We start from the raw sequence: 18,250 nt of genomic DNA on the forward strand, positions 1-18,250 counted from the left end.
TTGACAGATTCGCTTGGGATGCCCGATGCTGGCGCGAGCGGATGTAAGGTACCCGCCGGCTAGCTTGAAATGGCCCACGTGGTTTTGCTCTGAACTGAATAGCATTAACGCACTGGGCTAGGTCGAAGACATAAGTGGCTACACAGTCCGGCCTGCGTAACTCAAATCACATAGCAATCACAGCTCGAAAGATTCGGAGTACAGAGTCAGGGTACCGAGCCCCCGACAGACGTGACGTAATATTGCTGAGAGCATCGCATAAAAACGGCCGAGGCAGAGGCTTAGAAACGTAGCGCTGCGTTTGGCCTACGCAGTCACATCCATCTTGTACAAGCATCTGTATAGAGCTCGTACAGATTCTATACTTGAGGCTTTTAGCCTAGCGCTGCATTGGAGAGAAGATGAATGCGCTCTACTTGCAACTGAATCATGCGCCAGCAAATTTCTGTATCTGTTAACACTAGAATAATCGCGCATTACACAAGATCAAGACAGCATGCAGGCTAGAAGTTCAGTTTTGGCAGAGTCGATGCCGACTTGCGCTCGGCATTTCATTCTCGGTCTACGTACAGAGACAATGGGCGTATTTCATCCCAGGTCTCTGACATCTTGTCGCTACGTAAACCTTCCAGTATTGCGAAACAAGTCTCTACCTCTTGCAATCCCTTGTACCAGTAGCAGCCCTGTTGGCTTAGATCTGGAGGCGCTCGACCTTATCCTTGAGGGTGCGGATCTGTCCCATGAGATCGGAAGCTTCGTTGGTCGTGATGCTGGCAGCGATAACGGGTCTGGCGACACCACAAGCGCGGCCGAGAGCCATCTTGGATGGGACGTAGACGTACGGGACGTTCTTGTCCTCGCAAAGGAGGGGCAAGTGCAAAAGGATGGCGAGAGGGGAGGTGTCGGCCGCGAGGATGATCAACTCGCTGATACCACGGTTGAGAGTCTTGGTGGCCTCGTTGGCTCCCTTCTTCAACTGCCTGTAGTGGGTCTGGCACCAAGTCAGTACATGTCTCGAAAAGTCTCTGTTGGGATTAGAGAACTCACAGCCTGCTGCACAAGGTCGAGGATCTCCTGAGAGAGAGCCTGGTCGGCCTGGGGCCATGCGGCGCTGTTGTCTTCGGCCATGGTAGTAGAGGTGTGGTGATGGTAGGGTTCACTGCTGAAGCTCGTCCGAAGGAGGATTCCTATGAGATGTGAGTAATGCGACGAGAGTCTAAGATGCGACAAGAGTGTGAAGGATTAGACTGTAGGTATGCGCCGACAGTAGATCGGAGAGACTGTAGGTATGCGACTTACACTGCTTGCTCGCCCGGATTGTAGTGGAGAGGTGGTAGTTTAGAAATTTAGAATGGAGAAACCGAAAAGTTCATAGCTACGAAGATTATCGGTCTTGGCACACGTGATGCCGCAGGCTAGTGACCGGATGGGTATAGTGTCGAGGCGAGCGACGTCCAGCTCTTCGCCAACCATCGTCACCACTCCTCGACATCACAACCGCCTCCCGTCGCCGCATCCACGACTCCCGTCCATCTCAATAAAGATCTCGACACCCTTTTAGACGACTCGTCGATTACATACACCACCGCAAAGATGGTCTCCGAACTTTGGTGAGTGAACACGGAGCTCCCTTGTCTCACATGCAGGCAGCTCCAGCTTGCCTCTTGGAGATAAGCTGGGCTCGCGACTGTCGACTGAGCATCGGAGAAGCTTCCTTATTGGCGTACAACACGAACACTAGCTAACACGATGAATGCAGCCCCGTCTATGCTGTAAGTCCTCGAACCAACCTCCGCTTCGCCTCCCGACGCGATGGCACCGCGACGACCTCCTTCCATCACGTAGCTCGAACAACCATCAACATCGCATAGCATAGTCTTTAGCATATTGGCTGTTGTTTGACTACTTGCTTCCTGTCGCTTCAGCTTGCATCTCGATATCAACATTGTCGACGCGACAGACTGCGCCATGTTTACCCAAAGAACTAGGCTAATGAGCAAATAGCCTTTCTTCGGCGCGATGGGCTGCACGTCAGCTATCGTGTTCGCATGTACGTATTATCTCTTTGCGAACTGCATGTGAAACAAGTACTGACTTGGTATACCCATCTACAGGTTTCGGCGCTGCCTACGGAACCGCTAAGGCCGGTGTTGGTGTCTCGGCCATGGGTGTCCTCCGCCCTGACCTGATTGTCAAGAGTACGCCTAGACCAATGGACTCCGTAATGTCGTAACATAATTAACATGCTTCAGACATTATTCCCGTTGTCATGGCGGGGATTATTTGTATTTACGGTCTCGTCGTGTCCGTGTTGATCTCCAACGGGTTTACACAGGAGTCTTCGCTCTTTGCCAACTTCATCCAGCTTGGTGCTGGTCTCGCCGTCGGCCTGTCGGGTATGGCTGCTGGTTTCGCGATCGGCATTGTTGGTGACGCCGGTGTACGAGGAACCGCTCAGCAGCCTAGGTTGTTCGTCGGAATGATTTTGATTCTCATTTTCGCCGAAGTCTTGGGTACGTTACTCGCCGATCGCGATGAAGGCTTACACTGACATACACCAGGTCTTTACGGACTCATTGTCGCCCTGCTCATGAACTCCAAGGCCAGTGACGCCAAGTGCTAGACGATTACGCAGCCTCCATTGCAGATATGACAATACCTACCTGCAGCAATCATGTAACGGCATCGATACGCAAAGTCGTTCAGCAATCTACACATATGACGCGCAACACCAACATGCGTGGCATGTCTTACGTCTCCATGTATTATTCGAACGGAAGGACAACGAGGGCTTCGAAGTTGGGAAGCGAGGTGGTAAATAATGGCATCGGTTGAGATGCACTTGCGATCCATTTGACGGCGTGTATTCTAGGGTCTCATCAATTTCATTCTGCGCGTGTAAACGAAATGCATTTGTTTCATCATAGTCATTGTGTGTCTTGAATTTCCTCATTAGTAGCAACGTGGTGTAGTCGTTGGTGAGTGTCAGACGATATGATTACGATGTCTTTTCGCTCTTCTACGGCTGCAAAACGAGTTTTCGATCGTCAAGGCCATAGGGTCGCTCTTCTTGCGGTATCGTCTTATGTCCGGTTTTTAATTCCGCTGGATCCCTACATGCCATCTCTACGGCTACATTCCCTGCATACAGTTCGGCGGGTGGCGCTGCAGGATAACAGCTCATTTCTTGGTACTTCTCGTGGAGAGGGTTATGCGGTAACTCTACAGTGGCACGGCGCTCCTGTCTTCTTCTGTTTTCTACCTTCCAGGCTAAGAGCGCAACGAGCATAAGTAGTATGGTAACCACGGCTACACCAATACCGATTCCTGCGCGCGCGCTCCGATGCTGAGCCCTTGCGGCGGATTTGATGCGTTAACAACTCGCAATACGGAGGAGATTTATTCACGCTAGAAGTCTGTAGCGGACTCATCTGTTTGTGGGCGTCTCTGATATGTCACGAGCCTAGCACACTCTTTCTGGAAAAGGGGCCCTTGTGCATGGTATAATCATGTGTCACAGGAAGAACCTTTGAACCGACGTTCTCTACCGTTCACCAGCAAGCCGTGGCAATCTAATCAACTTGTTGGAGAAGGTAAGTTTTCTTCTTCACAAACGTCCAGTAGGGCAAGACAGAACGAGCTCCATCCTGGGCAAAGTAAGTAAGCAGAAGAGTCACCTAAGGCGTTATGTATTGATGTACTCATAGTGTAGATTTAGTATCGATGGTCTTTGTAATAGGCAGTGTTCATGATCAACGCTATTCATGTCTCAACGGCCTTAGCTATCATTTCACTTTCTTGCCCACACCATTAAGCCGAAAACCCTTAGTCGGTTCACTTGAACTATAATCAATCTGGAAACTGACTTGTTATAAGACACTAACCTGAAGACTTGCCTCTTTCCACGCACTACCATAGCTACCTACCTATGTATAATTGCAAACGCAGGTTTTCTTCCTCATGACTAGAAGTGAGCGCAAACCTGCTCAAAAGCGTCACAGATACATTCTCTCACGCACACCTTATCTCAAAAAATCCAAGGTCACGCTCGAAAGCAAACGCCCCTCATCTCAATATGATCTCCGCTACTGAGATATATAATGAACTTCCTCCTTCCTTAACCCTCTTATTGATGAAAATTCCAGAGCTACCTTCACAACATCTCTAGATCATATATATAGCATTTATCCTTCTGGTTCAAATCTCCCTTACATATCCTGCAAAAATCTTCTTTCAGTGAACCGCCAGGATGTCTGATTCGCAAGCCAACCAACCTTCTCGACGCGACGGGCAATCTTCGTCCCAAAACCCCTACAACACTCCTCGCCATGGCCGAATCCCTTCTCGTACCGGTATTGAGCCCTTGTCCCCTCCTCATGTCGGCCAGCCTCCTCTTCCTGGTCACCGAATCCCTCCAACTGTCCACCATCTCCGAGAAGACGTACCAACCCCTCTCCAGCGCTGGAATGGCGAGTCTGTAACCCCATTCATGCGCTGGGCGTACACAGTCCGAGATAACTCAGGACAAGCTCGTCCCAATTACAATTACGACCCGGACATGAATAACGCCATATTCCTCAGCGAGACCATCGTAAGTCCGCATTCATCTCCTTTTCAACCATTGCTCCAAGAAGGTACTAACTTACAATCAGGATGACTTCGACCGAAACCCTGCCTTGATCCACGAACTCATCCTCCGCATCGCCAATCCAGAACTCGGTCACGCTTCCATGGACTGGATTCGTCAAAGCCGGTCACTTGTCGATATACTCCTGTACCGCCACTACCAGCAGTACGGTGGTCTCATGCTACCTCCGACAGCGCCAGCGATCAAAGCCATGCGTTCTCATGAGACAGCAGTCAACTCTGCTAGGTCTGCTGGTGCGACTCCAAATCAGCTCCCACACATCAGTTTCCCGTCTTTTGGTCCCCCTCCAGACGACAGTGTCCCTAAGGCGCCTGGGCAGAAAGGCAAGGCACCGGTACCTGGTTCTTCTCCAAGTGGAAATCCTTGGGGTAGTATTGGAGACAGGCGCCGTTCTGGAGGTGGTCGAGGTGGAGGTGCTAGTGGAGGTGGAGTGGCTATCTGAGTAAGTTGTATACCTCCTGCCCCTACCATTACACCACGTTGGAGAGCTTCGAAAAGCCCCACGACCTCCTGGCTGTATTATGCTTGCCTATCTGATGTCTGAAAGTAGAGCCTTGTTGACCTCAAGCAGACCTCCTGAGAACCAGACTGCGGTATACTCACTATTTGTATCGTTCCTGATATGGCTTGAGATGGCTCAGACAGGCGGCAAAGGATGGGTTGATTACACCGAGAGATTTGGAAAAGTAGAACTGCTCATATATGAATTCCATTCAAATCATTACTATCATGTACCCATTGCCAACCCAGTGATCTCGCTTACAAGCCACTCTTCTCGTTCTTGACGTCCCTCACGCTAAGAGTCTCGACGTTTTCAGCGTCACCAACCTCACGACCGCCAATATATTTGCTCTCCTTCATGTTGTTCATAGCATCTTCTTGAGCATCGGCCTTGCGGAAGGTCATGTAGAAACCGATGCCACCGAACATGGCGATAACAGCGACAGAACCATAGTTCCATACCAACAGTGGGTCCTCGGACAGACTGACAAAGGCCTGACCAAGAGCAGCGGAAACAGCGGAGGTGGAGAGAGCGACAGCCTGGATGGTAGACTTCATGTTGTTGGGTGCCTTAGTGTACGCGTACTCAAGCTTGGTGATAGATGCCAAAATTTCAGACATGCCGATCAGACCGTAGGGGAAGACTTGGACCCAGACGGAGATGTCGGCGCTGCAGTCGTCGCGGGTCTTGCTAAGGGCATTAATGTTATCACCACATGCCGACATCTTATAGATGAAGTACTGAATGACACAGGCAGACACCATGGCGAACGAAGAAAGTGCAAATCCAGCAGTGATCTTCTTGATGGGCGAGAGGTTGACACCAGCCTTGCGCAGACCAGGGTAAATAAGGAAGTCCATGATTGGGATGAGGATAACGATGAAGATGGGGTTCAACTTCGAGACGATATCGTTCGGTGTCTTTCCGAGGTTCATGGTGTTGGCTTGAGACACAAGATTGTTGGTCATCTACAATCGTTAGCTCAAGATACTTGCTGAACTTTTTAAATCTCATACCTGATTGTACGCGAGCCAATACAGAGGGTACCAAAGGAAAACCTTGCAGGCCAGGATACCACGCTTGACTTCGTCGACCCAGGCATCATCAAAGGTCATCCAGTCAGGGACGCTCTCACCACTAGCGCGAAGGGCACTAGGCTTGATCCTGTCCCAGAAACCATCATCCTTGAATGTGTTCTTGCGGGGTGACTTTTTGATGCCGAGACCAATTAGCTTGAAAGCCTTGCCCATAACAGATCCAGTGGGTGGCGAGAGCTTGTAGTGTTTCTTCATGGTGACGAGGATGATCGGACATAGTAGGTAGCAGATAGTCGGCAGTGTGTACGAAAGCCAGAAACCAACGAAGTGCTGAATGACGTTAGCATAATTGCTCAACATGCTTTGACAGGGCAATTACCTCTGAGTAAACCATGGCAAGAGAACCACAGATAGAACCACAGTTGATCAAGAAGTAGAAGTAGATGTATATACGCGCAGTGGTGGTAGCGGGATCAACAATTTCCTTGCTTCCGTTCTTCTTGACGCGGACGTAGGCTTTCTGGTCTTTGTACTGTTCGGCAATGAGCGGCGAGATGTTACTCTTGAAACCACCAGTTCCGATACCCATGATGACGAGACCGACAGCGAAGATACCGATGGAGACGTTGGGCTTGACAATGACGGCGGGGATGGCAGACATGATCAAAATGATGTGGCCAATGAGAGCGATGAAATTCGAGTACTGGATGGTGTTGTAACGTCCCCAGTACTCGTCAGCTAGCCAAGCACCGCCGAGAGGTGTGATGTAGGACCAGAATTGGTTGAACATTGTAAGACCGGTCGAAGCACGTTGTCCCATGTCTAGGGCACCGCTACCGGGCTTCTTGAGAAATCCAGCACCCGTCTTGGAGCCAGGGGGAAGTGGCTTCTGAATGAAGTCTGATGACAGTCAATACATGCCAAAGAATGTTGTTCCGAATTCCACTCACTAACAAAGACGGCACTGGTACCGTAGTAACTGAAGCGCTCGACGAATTCAACAGCAGCTACAGTCCATGCTTGCCATGGAATGCGACCGGCAACCCTGGGAAGAGTGGCCCACTCCTCCTCAGTAGGGAAAGGACCCAAAAGGTTGGTGTGCTCATCGTTGATAGAACCTGTAGAGCTGGTGTCGATTGGAATTGGGTCGGTAGCAGTAGCACCCTTGGTAATCTCCAGAGACGCCTTGACGTTGGTAGTGGCTGCCATTGTGCTGAAGATGATATTAAACCAAACTTCGAGGCAGAGCAGGAGTAACAAGATACAACCGCAGAACTGAATGCGCGAGATCACACGCTGGCGGTGGGGGGTCAAGCAAACGCAATGGGCGATGGACTTGAATGCCTGCGGTGCGAACAGGTGTACCATGCCCCTCTTCATATACATGCAGATCGGTAACCAGACCGAAGCATTGGTCAGGAGTTTCACAAGGGTCGCACGCGACTATCGAGCGTGTCCACTTTCGCCATGGCATTTCGTTCGTTCGGTTGTCGTGTGTTATCACTGCTACATGCACATCAACAGCATCCAAGACCATGGGACGGCGCCTAGTCCGGTCGAAGGATCACAATGCGACCCCTCAGACATACTGCCGCAGTTAAGCGCGTTAATTAGAGGCATCCAAGGCCGTGGTAGCCCCAGGGTCAGGATAAGATAGGAATGAGCAAAGGATCCGGGCGTCAATACGAGCGACCAGCCTTGTACCATGGGCGCGGCGGAACGTTCGAAAAAGACGTGCCAAGCTGTGCTAAGCAGGAAAAGATAACAGTCGTCGAAGCTTCCATGCGGGCGCGCCAGAAATGCCAAGTTTTGTTCCATTTCTTGGTCTTGTCACCTCCCATTCTGGCCCTAGTCACGATTGCAACACGCCTGAATGGACCTAGGATCTCCGTGCGAATGGTAGCCAAGGGCTTGGATGTAGGGTTATCAGTATAAGCGTTTCATTATTGTTACCTCCTTCTGAAATTGATCACGCGCGAGACGATGGCTGAAGGGGCGTGGTTGGGATGGCGTTGCAAAAGTGCTCAAGTGATGATGAAGTGGTGGGTAATATTGGTGGTCGGGCAAACCTCACGCTAACGAGCACGGTCCTCAAGCGGAAATCTGGAGGAAAAGTTGGCGGAGTCAACACCGCACCAACCAGCGGCTTTCAATTGCACATCTATGGTTATCTGTTTTCCGGAAGGATGAAGGTTGCATCTCCACTGAGGCAGATCGCAAGCCATGCAGCATATCTTTTCAAAACTTTTGCCCTTATCTTTACACATTTCGGCCCCTCCGAATTCTCTTGCTAATTGAAATCGACGTTTAATTATCCGTAGCTCTAGATCCTAATAAAGGTTAGCAATACCTTCGAATGGTTTTACTAGATAGCTTTACCTGGAATGAATGGTCTCGCTTCAGGACGGAGTACGGAACTGCTAGCTCTTCTTGAAGATGAAGCTTGTCCCAGAGGAGGTACCGAATGGTCTTCATTCTGTGCCAATACTTGACCTTGTTGACCCGCTGAAGCAGCACGATGGTGTTGAAATTGTTGTCCTTGACGACTGGGCACGCGGAATTGCTGCGGAACAAGCATTACTTGTGGTGGCGACATTGGGTAAGCGCTACTGGCTCGTGGTTGAGCAGAGTTGGCCTGTTGCGCGTTGTGGTAGCTTTGACTGACATTCCATTCACTGTACGATTGTGGTGGAGGGTTGCCATAATCCTGCATACCGTACCCAACCATTGATGGAGTAGGCGCGTATGGAGTACGCGCCATCGAAGGATCGTCGTAGGGCTGACTGTATCCACCAAATGGAGCTGGTGGGTATTGCGGGGACGGCTGTTGCACCGCCTGAGACACACGCGCTCCTCGATTCAAGTGATGGCCGTTATCTGGATGTCCTTCGTATTCTCCACGAAGCTGCCGTGGCCGAATTGTCTGAACATATCTGCCTCCGTGATGACCTTCAATTTCGAGGTTGAGAGCGCTCATCTGTTTCTGCAGCGCCCTGTTCTCGTCCATGAGCTGCGGCGGTTGTGTCCGAGCAGGACGGCTGCCCCTAGCCTGACTTCCTCGTCGGAGATCTGGATTTGGATCTCGACCGAGTGAGAAGAGCAGGTATGGCCCTTGTGTAGCTGCATGGCGTACGAATATACGAATGCACATCTGGCTACCTAGCTCAGTGACCTTCGTGAATTTCGACAGCTCCTTTGGCGTAAGGGTTTCCGAGTTGAGTAGAGTGAGGCGAAGACGTTCAATCGTCAACGGAAAGTCTTCGTAAAAGGGCTGTGTTGTATGTGTCAGTGCCTGGGAGCAGGAGATAGTGATGTGCCTTTTGAACATCTCAGGAACGTTTCACATGTTACTTTCTTGTTGCCAAGTCAGGAGAAAATATTTGGTGTTTTCCTGATGCAGCTGTCCTTCAAAGGGTAGCGTTCAGTTTACTTACTATTAGATGTATATTGCGCCTCGCATGAAGGATACTCTTCATCCAATCATCCGCGGGTTTGCCTGGTTGCGCGAATACCGACTGTAGGAAGGGAACCAGCTCATCTCGAGCCCATTCCATATCGAGGGGTGCTATGATCGAAGAAGGTTCGGAGGCAGGGTTGTTAGAGTCCGCCATGATAGTAAGTGGTTATTCGAAGACGTCGTTGAGGAAGGATCGGAAGCGGAAGTTGTTGGAGAAAATATCTATACATAGTTGAAGAAGATTTTATACACAGACAATATAAGGGTCTGGAATTCATGAGCAATCTTTACCTTTTTATCTTGCTCAATCGCTCATTCACTTGCTGTTTTCACGTCATTTGCACAATGTCAGCCTGCTAGACAAGCACGCAATGGCTTCGAACGAATGTCACGTTCACCTTGAGCAAACAAAATTGTGTATTGTAGTTACCGCTGCTGACTATGGCCATCGTATTGAACAGTAGTAATCGAGGTTCTGAAGGGCGCTTCACTTTCCGTAATATTCGTATAGTACAATAGACCTTCTCCTGTCGTATATGTTGATTAGCCGCTTCGTTAACTGAGATATGCAAGGTGAATGTAGAAAAGAGCGTGCATCATGAATTGTAGGCAATGAGATAATATTGGTATCGAATTACAGTGAGAAAGAAGAGGAATGAAGAAAGTCGACTATGTCGGACGTAGGACAATAGAGAGAAAGTGGACGCAAAGAAACCCCACTAGCCGATGCAGCTCTTCTTCTTTGCCAGACCCATTCCAAACCTCAGAGTGCAAAAGACCGTCTACCCCTCTCGACATCCTCAATCCAATCCCTCAACGCGCCAGTTCTCTCCTCATTGAGAGAGGCCTCCTGCTGCTGGCGACCCATCATTCCACTTGCGGCAAAACTAACCTTGCTCCCATTTTTTCGTAGTCGGTGTAAAGGATTTAAAGCTTTCTAAGCAGGGGGATTTGGCGTAGTACTTCGATCCCTCCTTAGCAATCCCCTTCTCTCCGACGTCTTCGGCCGTGGACTGATACTACCCTGCTGGCTCCCTGCATCACTAGGCTGGAAGCTGCTGCGTATAGATACCATGCCTTTGCCTACACCAATGTTCTGCTCGGCACCACCACCCTGGTCTGAGATGGTAAATTGAGCTTCACCGAGTTCTTTGTCGCCACCGAACCTGCTATGGTCTTTGACAACGAGCCTGAAGAAGGCATCGGCGGTACAAGACGCTTTGAAGCTCTCTTCGCTGGGATCAAAGGATACAGAACCTTGGGGTGCCTTAATGTGATCGGTCTTGTGAATTTCCTTCTTGCCGAGCTGGATGTGTACACGTAGGTTGGTGTTAGCAGGGAAGCCATCAGCGCTGAGAACGGTGATGTTGGCTGTGCCTTGCTCGGCACCTCCAGAGCCGCCATCGCCAAACCGGCTGTGGAAACTCTGAGCGCCCCAGCTGCGGTGTCTGTTGTGGTTCGCACTATCCTTAGTAGGTGTGTTCGGCTCGCCTTCGACAGAGATCATGGGCGTATCTGCTGAGGGTCGTTCTGCAGTGCTTGGTCGTTCAAGCTCCTCTTCAGGGGCTTCGCCGCGCGACTTTCTACGCTTGAAACCACGGCCAAGGAAAGTGCCTGCGCGGACCACGTTACCACCAACAAATGCAGCGCCCTTACCAACGCCCTTGACGGGCGCACCGATGACCTTGCCTGGAACAGCAAAGGTGCCAGAGAATGTACTCGAGCCCTGACGGGATCGTACGACGTAATCTGGCTTGAACAACATTCGAAGTCGGATGGCGCCTGACTTGCCATCAAGAGCAAGCGTGACCTCTTGCTGCTGGAAAGGCTCCAGAATCTCCAAGTTGATGGATGACTTGCCAAGGAAGTCTGCCTTGTCGCCAAAGTCCCAATCGTAGACATTGACGACAAAGTCAGCCGCTGTTCGACTTCGTACAGGTACCTCAAAGTACTCGTTCCATGCTGGGTGGAGAGTCTTCTTTTGTGTCTTGGTCTTGTACACCTCCTTATCGTTGAGCATGAACTTGCAGTAAGGATCCGAGAAGCCGTTACGGTCCGCAGCTGGAAGATCTGCCGCATCAAGCACATCTACTCGCAATGTACCTTGGTTGTTGAATGATTCGCTGGGATCAAGACGCATCTTTACGGGAATGTACTTGAGCATGACGGTGATCTTGTTATCACGTCCGTTTTTGTCCTTGAGTGTGAACTGGGTGGGTGTGTTCAGAGATCTCCGCAGCGTATCGACAGTGTTTCCTGTCAGCTTAGCAATGACATGGTCTTCATGGTCCTCGCCATCATTGTCGACGTGTTCGATGATTCGGAGGGTGATCTTGGAGAAATCGAGCTCACGGATCATTGTGTCACCAACTGCATCGCGATTAGCTTAGCTGTTAATTCGAATCCGGACAGAACCTACCATCGTTGAATGTCATCTTGTTGCTCCGGATCTTTGCGCTGGAATAGCTGGCGTAGGCCATGTCATCCATAATGACATCGACATGACCACCTGTTCTTGCGAATTCGCCATCGATAAGCTTGAAGACAAGCAGACCGGACTCTACATCACGTTAGCTAATGCTCACAAAGGTAGGAATAAGGATACGGGAACAGGTTGTAAGTCGGGGTGACCAACTCAACAAACTAAACTCCTCTGTATCCTCAAAAGTGACATGCAACCTACCGTACTGCTGCAAGTCGTCCGCAGTAAGCCTCAATTTCTCGATTTTTGGCTTCTCTGGGATCGACTCTTCTTGTTGTAGCTCGTTCTTCGCTAGCTCCTTGGCCATGTCCTTCTCAGTAGATTTGAGCGATGAGATGGTACCGGCAGTCTCCGACCTGCTCAAAGTAGAAGAACCGGATACAACACGTTGATGGCTGAGCTTGGATCCAACAGAGATGGGTCGGGTGGTGCCGTTGCCGTTTTCTGTAACCTCCTCGGCTTCTTCTTCCTCATCCTCTTCAGGGTCCCAGGTGGGATATGTTGGGTAGAAGGAGCAGGTGTAGTTCAGTATGCCATGAGGCTGAGCGTGTCCAGCCAATCGGAGAGGTCCCGCTGTGGGTTGCTTCTGTTCTTGAACAAGGTACTCGCCGTTCTCATCCTGCTGGATGTAGTCACCAGCCAAGAGCTCGATGTGTCCGAGTGGACGATCCTTGCCGAGATTCTCATCGTCCATGACCTCTAGCGTAAGCTTCTCGCGGACAGTATGGACAGGCACATAAATGACCTCATCCCAATCAGGGTCAAGGTTATTCTTGAACACAACAGTTCGGCCCTTCTCGATACCAGAGAGTAGAACGCGTACGTAGGGATCCGACTTGCCTAGTGCTTCAAGGTTACGGAGCCCACGCGCGCTCTGGAAGTGCAACCTCATCACACCGATTGGAGTAAGGTAACCACTGGAAGACACTGCGCCCTTCAACGCAACTGGCTTCCAGTCAAGCTTCATCTTGACGCGACCACTCGATGTACCTGCGAGGTTATACCACTCGTGACCCTTGGCCATAAGTTCCAGCATGTCGTCCAAAGTGATCTGGTAGGTACCAAGGATTGGGTCAGCTGCGAGATCGCGGTCGTCCTTGATGACAAGACCGAGCTTGGCCTTCTTACGATCGGTGATGAGCATTTCTTTGGTCGCATCTGGCCAGATGGGCTGATTCGTCCTCTTCATGACCCGCGATTTGTGAATCTCGTGGCCGTTGAGCAACAGAATGGCGTATGGGCTGAGCTGCCCAATCATGCTCTTGCTGCCGTCCATGTCCTTGGCCTGCTCAACAGTGAACTTGCAAATACCCGTACGTGACTCTGGTGGAGGCTCCTTGGTACCGTCTTCGAGTGTGGTGCCTTCCAGCACCGGGAAGAAGCGCACGTCTGCTGTTACCATACCACGAGCGCGACCGCCTGACATGACCTCGAGCTGCAAGTTCTCATGGTCGGGAATTTCCTCTAGCTGCTCAAGGGCAAATGTAGCGGTACCAAGCTCCTTGTCCTTGCGGATGTCGTTGTAGTCAAAGAGGTTGATAGTAAGCGAATCTTTCAACGAAGTTACAATGATGTTGACAGTCTCATTCCAACGAGGGCTGGCGTTTTCGTGTACCGTCTTGGTGCGTGCGAGCACATTACGGTTGTTGATAGAAACTGTGGCATATGGATCAGGGGTGCCGGAGAACTTGTCAGGGTTCTTGAGACCTTGTGCACCGTGGAAGTGGACTTGTAGAACTCCGATCGCTTGATCGACAGGGTTACCTGCAAGCATCTTGGCGATCTCGATAGGGAACACATTGGGATCATACATCATTGGGCCCAAATTGGCATGGATCTGCTCCATGATAAAAGTCTCCAGACCAGGAATGAAGTTGATGTCGAAACCGAACGTCTCTCCACCCAAAGGCTTGCAAACGTAGTCGATGGTTGGGCGCTCCAAGAAGGACATTTCGACCTTCTCAATGTGGGGGAAAGGCAGTTGTAGCTTGAACTTCAAGCGCATCAGACCGGAAAAGGCCATGTCTTCTACGATAACATCGAGACCCTTGCTAACAAGACCCTTTCCAATGCGGATTTCCAGGACGATCTTTGGGTTGATCTTGTTCTTGATCTGTCTCGCGGTAAGATCGGCTGTGTCGTTGGGCGTGAAGCTGAACTTCCAGTCCATGAGAACAATGTCATCCTGTGTCTTGGGGTACGTCTTGACGTGCTCCAAGCGCGGAGGCTTTGTTCCGAGAACGAACGTCTTCATCTTCAGGCTGTCGAGAAAGGCTGGTGTCGACGTCGAGAGCACTTGGTCTACAGTACCCACAATGGTGTCACAGAGGACAGGCGCGTAGATAGGCCAGAACTTGACAAGGAAGCTGTTGATCCACTCGAGACTCTCAGTGTCCGTCTCGAGCTTGTTCTTGGCCATCTCGCGGTTGAGGTCGTCTCGCGCATTGCGGCGCACGCGACGGATCGAAGTTCGGTAGTAGGTGCCGCAAATGGCCATGAAGATCATGATCCAGCCCAGTCCGCCGCCTAGCACACCGACGACCCACGAGCTCAGACACGCAAAGATGATGATGCCTGTGTTGTGGTACCAGTCGCCAAAGAACTTGTCCTCTATCCGGCCTTCCAGCCATGTCTGGTGGTCGGCCAGGGACGCCTCTTCCTCGTCCTTGTTCTCCGAGCCTGGCATTCCGAATCGCGGCGCCCACCCAACGCGATCCCAACGCGCATCGTCGTCGAGGTGTTGGGGCGCGTGGCCGTTTGCCTTGGCCTGCTCTGGGGTTTCTACGGCGCCATCTTTTGTGGGCGTAGGGAGGTCGTACTCTGGAGGGCTTTTGTCGTTGTCGGCGTCTGACACGAGTGCCGTCGCATTCTTGTTACGCTCGTGGTGGAAGTTTGCGGGGACACGCGCTCTTGCCTGTGCCCGCTTCTGCTCGGGGCTCGCATCGGGGTCGAACTGGAAGGCCGCGCTGCCGCCCGCTTGCGCCTGATCGACCAGGGCATTCTCTGCTTGGTGCGCCGTAATCGAGGAATTGGGGTCCTTTGCAGCGTCGAGCAAGCCTTGCTGCTTCAGCTCGGATTCACGCGATTGCGTAGCCATGTCGGCAATACCGAGCGGAAGTCCGACCCGCTCACGCTGTGTTGCAGTTGCCGATGCTGGGCGTGCAATTGGGCGCTCGCGATCGAGGGGTGGATAGGAAACAGGCTGGGGGAGTCGTGGGAGCGAGGTAGAAGAAAGAGAGCGGCTGGGTGGTGGTGTTGGGTTTCTGGAAACCTGTTGTTTGGCTGGTTAGCTTTCCTTGGTAAACGGCGGCAGCTATGCTTTAGCGATACTGCAGCTATACTCGGGTGGATGGCACTACCTAGCTTACTCGCCGAAGTAATTCCTGGCACGGGAGGAAAAAAACAAAGGAAAGGCCGAAGGAATGACTATATTCAGAGTTCTCGTAGGAGACAGACGCGCAAGCGGTCCTACTCAGACGCAATCAGGGAGCTTGGATGAGGTCTTGACTAGCAGCTGTAGGCCATGACGATCCGCCCGTGCTCGCCCTGCACTGCCACATATGACATAGAGAACTACGCGTATCCCGACCTTCAGCTGCAGACAACCTTTCACCCTGTATCACTACTGTGCCGTGCCGCTAGCCAGTCATTGTTCGATGATCAGAACCTTGTCTCCCCCTCCATCTATCGTGACGCTACCCACCTGCAGGGTTCGCACGGCGTTCCCGTTGATTTATCTAACCATTAGCCCCAGGGTCCGTCCCGCACACCCAAACGCAAACATGTGAGAACATAGCAGCAGTATTACACCGCCACGTCGTCGGCAAAATCCTTCTTCCATCACTTTCTTACCGCAACTTCAGAAGAAAGAATCGCGACATAGTTGCATGGAAAAAGAATATCAAACATGCAGACTACATGCAAGAACAGCGACCTTTACACCACTCACTCTGTATTGACACACCACATTCATGTATTACTAGCCTTGCGGTCACACCGCGTGTGCATTAGAGGCGTTGCAAACTCGCAAGACCACGCTTCCTCAGACTGCTGAGCTGAACATGCTCGACCCACATCCGTCCAAGCCACAGATCTTCCAGACCCATCGAGAACTCACCCAGCCTGACAAACCCCACAGCATAGCCGATAGGTTGCGAAATGCAAACTGTTCCATCTTGAACTGTTGTGGCTCAAAATTCCTTGAGTAGCCTCATAAACTGGCCCCTAACACTGTACATTTTTAGTAAGGAGAACCGCTAGCGACTGGATACTTTCTGCCAGACACTCCATCCTGCACCCCAGACACATACCTATGCACTCGGGGATCTCGGGCCCTTTCCCTCTCCCGACTATCGTCTCTTACGCGATCATCGTACCCTGCTTTTCTGTCTCTGTCTCTGTCCCTGTCATGTCGATCATCCCACTCATCCTTGACCCTATCGTGGCTGCGTGTCCTGGCCGAGTCACGAGTACGCTCACGTGGATATTCAACATCTTCTGAGTGACGTCGATGCGAACCCCTTCTGCCGTTACCCATCTCGTAAGGGTCCCGGTCGCGATGGTGACGTTCTCTATCGCGGTCGCGTTCCCGTTCACGCTCACGGACATATGGTGACTCGCCATCTCGGGGTGGGCTTACAGGGTGCACAGTCTGTGGACCCCATCGCACACCAGGAGCTGGAACCGGTCTGTAGCTGGTGCGTGGTGGCATAGCTGGTCTCGAAACATAGTATTTCTGTGCGGCTTCACGTTGAGCTTGCGCAACCTGAGTCGCAAAGAGCGGCGATGTAGTTGGTCGATAAACGGGTTGAGGAGAAGTCGCACTTGAGCTTCTTCCATCCATTCGAACGGCATCATGTTGGTTCGAGAATCGGCGCGCCTCGCTGTAGGCGGGAAAGTACCCCGGCTGCGATACGGGCGGCTCATGAGATCGGTGAGAGCGCAGTACGGGTTCATGGCGACGGGAAGGCGGGCGGTCTGGATCAGAATCCGAGTCTGTTGCTGATAACGAGGATTCGCGTCGTGGCGGATGTGGGCGTTTGTTCGAGGGATATCGAGCTCCTGGCTGAGGACCAGGCGCAATGGGTGTGGCATCTTCATCCGAGTAGTCTTCGTCTGAATATCGGCCCGGAATGCTCTTCTTTCTACTTCCAACATAATTTAGAGGATTCAGCATATGCCTCACCCTTGATGTGACGGCTCTTCCATGGTCGTCGCCCGGCCGTGGAGACTGCTTCGAGACATGGCGCATGAAGGTCGGCCGTGGTCTTCCCATCCGGTAGAGTGGGTCTTCAAAGTATCGGTATGCGCCATGCTTCTCGTCAGCTGAGGTGCCTTCACTATCAGTCGAAGTACGTGGCTTTGGCTCATCAGCAGCACTGCCCCCGCTCGCTTCCTCGTCTGCCTCTTTCTTGAGCCTGGCAGCAACGCTCTGATACCACGTCTCCATAGCATCGTCGGGCTTTTCGGGAAAACATTCCTTGGGTAGTATTTTGGGAAAGATATTGCCAGTTTCTGGATCTGGTATATCGTCTATCTCGACGGCCCTCTGTAGAAAAGGTACATGCTCTTCTGGCCCCAGCAAGAGTTGTATTGTCTGCCATGTCACAAAGCCGTTCTTCTTGAGCGCGGGTATGGTAGGGCTCGAGTAGCCGTCGTCGTGTGGCCCTGGCTGCAGGCTGTGGTATGCGCCTAGTGAGCGATATATGAATGCGACTGATGATGGCGGTGTATCTGTGAATAGCACGTCGTAATCGCCCCCAACACTACGGTACCAGGCTGCGATCTGCGACGGCGTGAGATCAGGCGAGTCGCCTGGCTCGAACTTCTTGCTCTGCAGCGACACATCAGCTTGACGTCTCCCAGTTATCTCTGAAGCTGCACTCAACTCACAATGACCTCAGCGATGCCCTTGAGCAGGCGATCTAGTAAATCGGTGCCGCATTTGTCCTCCTTGAAAAGGTAACCCCAGTAGTCATATGCTTCCCGATGCGCCGCATCCGCTTGCGCTATGTTGGCCGCGCGCTCTTCCTGGTGCTCTTTCGGTGATATCGGTTCGGGAGCCATTTCGTTAATGTGTACAACCGCTTTGAACGAGGTCAGGCATATATATCTTCTTCGGCTC

General features: G+C 51.6%; 7 protein-coding genes across 7 annotated transcripts; 2 read left to right on the forward strand and 5 right to left on the reverse strand.

Moving 5' to 3' along the window:
- Positions 1-691: 691 nt before the first annotated feature.
- AA0111_g5925 (hypothetical protein) lies at positions 692-1,128 on the reverse strand (the record flags this gene model as incomplete). Its single annotated transcript, XM_028652091.1, has 2 exons — positions 692-991; positions 1,048-1,128. The coding sequence occupies 2 exons, from the start codon at positions 1,126-1,128 to the stop codon at positions 692-694; spliced, it is 381 nt and encodes a 126-aa protein (XP_028506307.1).
- A 465-nt stretch (positions 1,129-1,593) lies between these two features.
- Positions 1,594-2,623, forward strand: AA0111_g5926 (hypothetical protein; the record flags this gene model as incomplete). Its single annotated transcript, XM_028652092.1, has 6 exons — positions 1,594-1,610; positions 1,760-1,772; positions 2,005-2,050; positions 2,115-2,198; positions 2,253-2,513; positions 2,562-2,623. The coding sequence occupies 6 exons, from the start codon at positions 1,594-1,596 to the stop codon at positions 2,621-2,623; spliced, it is 483 nt and encodes a 160-aa protein (XP_028506457.1).
- Positions 2,624-4,249: 1,626 nt separating this feature from the next.
- Positions 4,250-5,090, forward strand: AA0111_g5927 (hypothetical protein; the record flags this gene model as incomplete). Its single annotated transcript, XM_028652093.1, has 2 exons — positions 4,250-4,591; positions 4,653-5,090. The coding sequence occupies 2 exons, from the start codon at positions 4,250-4,252 to the stop codon at positions 5,088-5,090; spliced, it is 780 nt and encodes a 259-aa protein (XP_028506638.1).
- A 317-nt stretch (positions 5,091-5,407) lies between these two features.
- On the reverse strand, positions 5,408-7,396 carry AA0111_g5928 (putative peptide transporter ptr2; the record flags this gene model as incomplete). The annotated part of the gene is made up of 4 exons (XM_028652094.1): positions 5,408-6,118; positions 6,167-6,517; positions 6,567-7,087; positions 7,138-7,396. The coding sequence occupies 4 exons, from the start codon at positions 7,394-7,396 to the stop codon at positions 5,408-5,410; spliced, it is 1,842 nt and encodes a 613-aa protein (XP_028506299.1).
- A 1,156-nt stretch (positions 7,397-8,552) lies between these two features.
- Positions 8,553-9,798, reverse strand: AA0111_g5929 (hypothetical protein; the record flags this gene model as incomplete). The annotated part of the gene is made up of 2 exons (XM_028652095.1): positions 8,553-9,458; positions 9,622-9,798. The coding sequence occupies 2 exons, from the start codon at positions 9,796-9,798 to the stop codon at positions 8,553-8,555; spliced, it is 1,083 nt and encodes a 360-aa protein (XP_028506300.1).
- Positions 9,799-10,581: 783 nt separating this feature from the next.
- On the reverse strand, positions 10,582-15,223 carry AA0111_g5930 (Uncharacterized protein; the record flags this gene model as incomplete). The annotated part of the gene is made up of 3 exons (XM_028652097.1): positions 10,582-12,014; positions 12,064-12,204; positions 12,328-15,223. 3 exons carry the CDS (start codon positions 15,221-15,223, stop codon positions 10,582-10,584), a joined length of 4,470 nt encoding a protein of 1,489 aa, XP_028506414.1.
- A 1,093-nt stretch (positions 15,224-16,316) lies between these two features.
- Positions 16,317-18,192, reverse strand: AA0111_g5931 (hypothetical protein; the record flags this gene model as incomplete). Its single annotated transcript, XM_028652098.1, has 3 exons — positions 16,317-16,356; positions 16,437-17,959; positions 18,019-18,192. The coding sequence occupies 3 exons, from the start codon at positions 18,190-18,192 to the stop codon at positions 16,317-16,319; spliced, it is 1,737 nt and encodes a 578-aa protein (XP_028506413.1).
- Positions 18,193-18,250: the final 58 nt, after the last annotated feature.

Source organism: Alternaria arborescens, assembly GCF_004154835.1.
Source record: "Alternaria arborescens strain FERA 675 chromosome Unknown contig_12, whole genome shotgun sequence".
Lineage (NCBI taxonomy): Eukaryota > Fungi > Ascomycota > Dothideomycetes > Pleosporales > Pleosporaceae > Alternaria > Alternaria arborescens.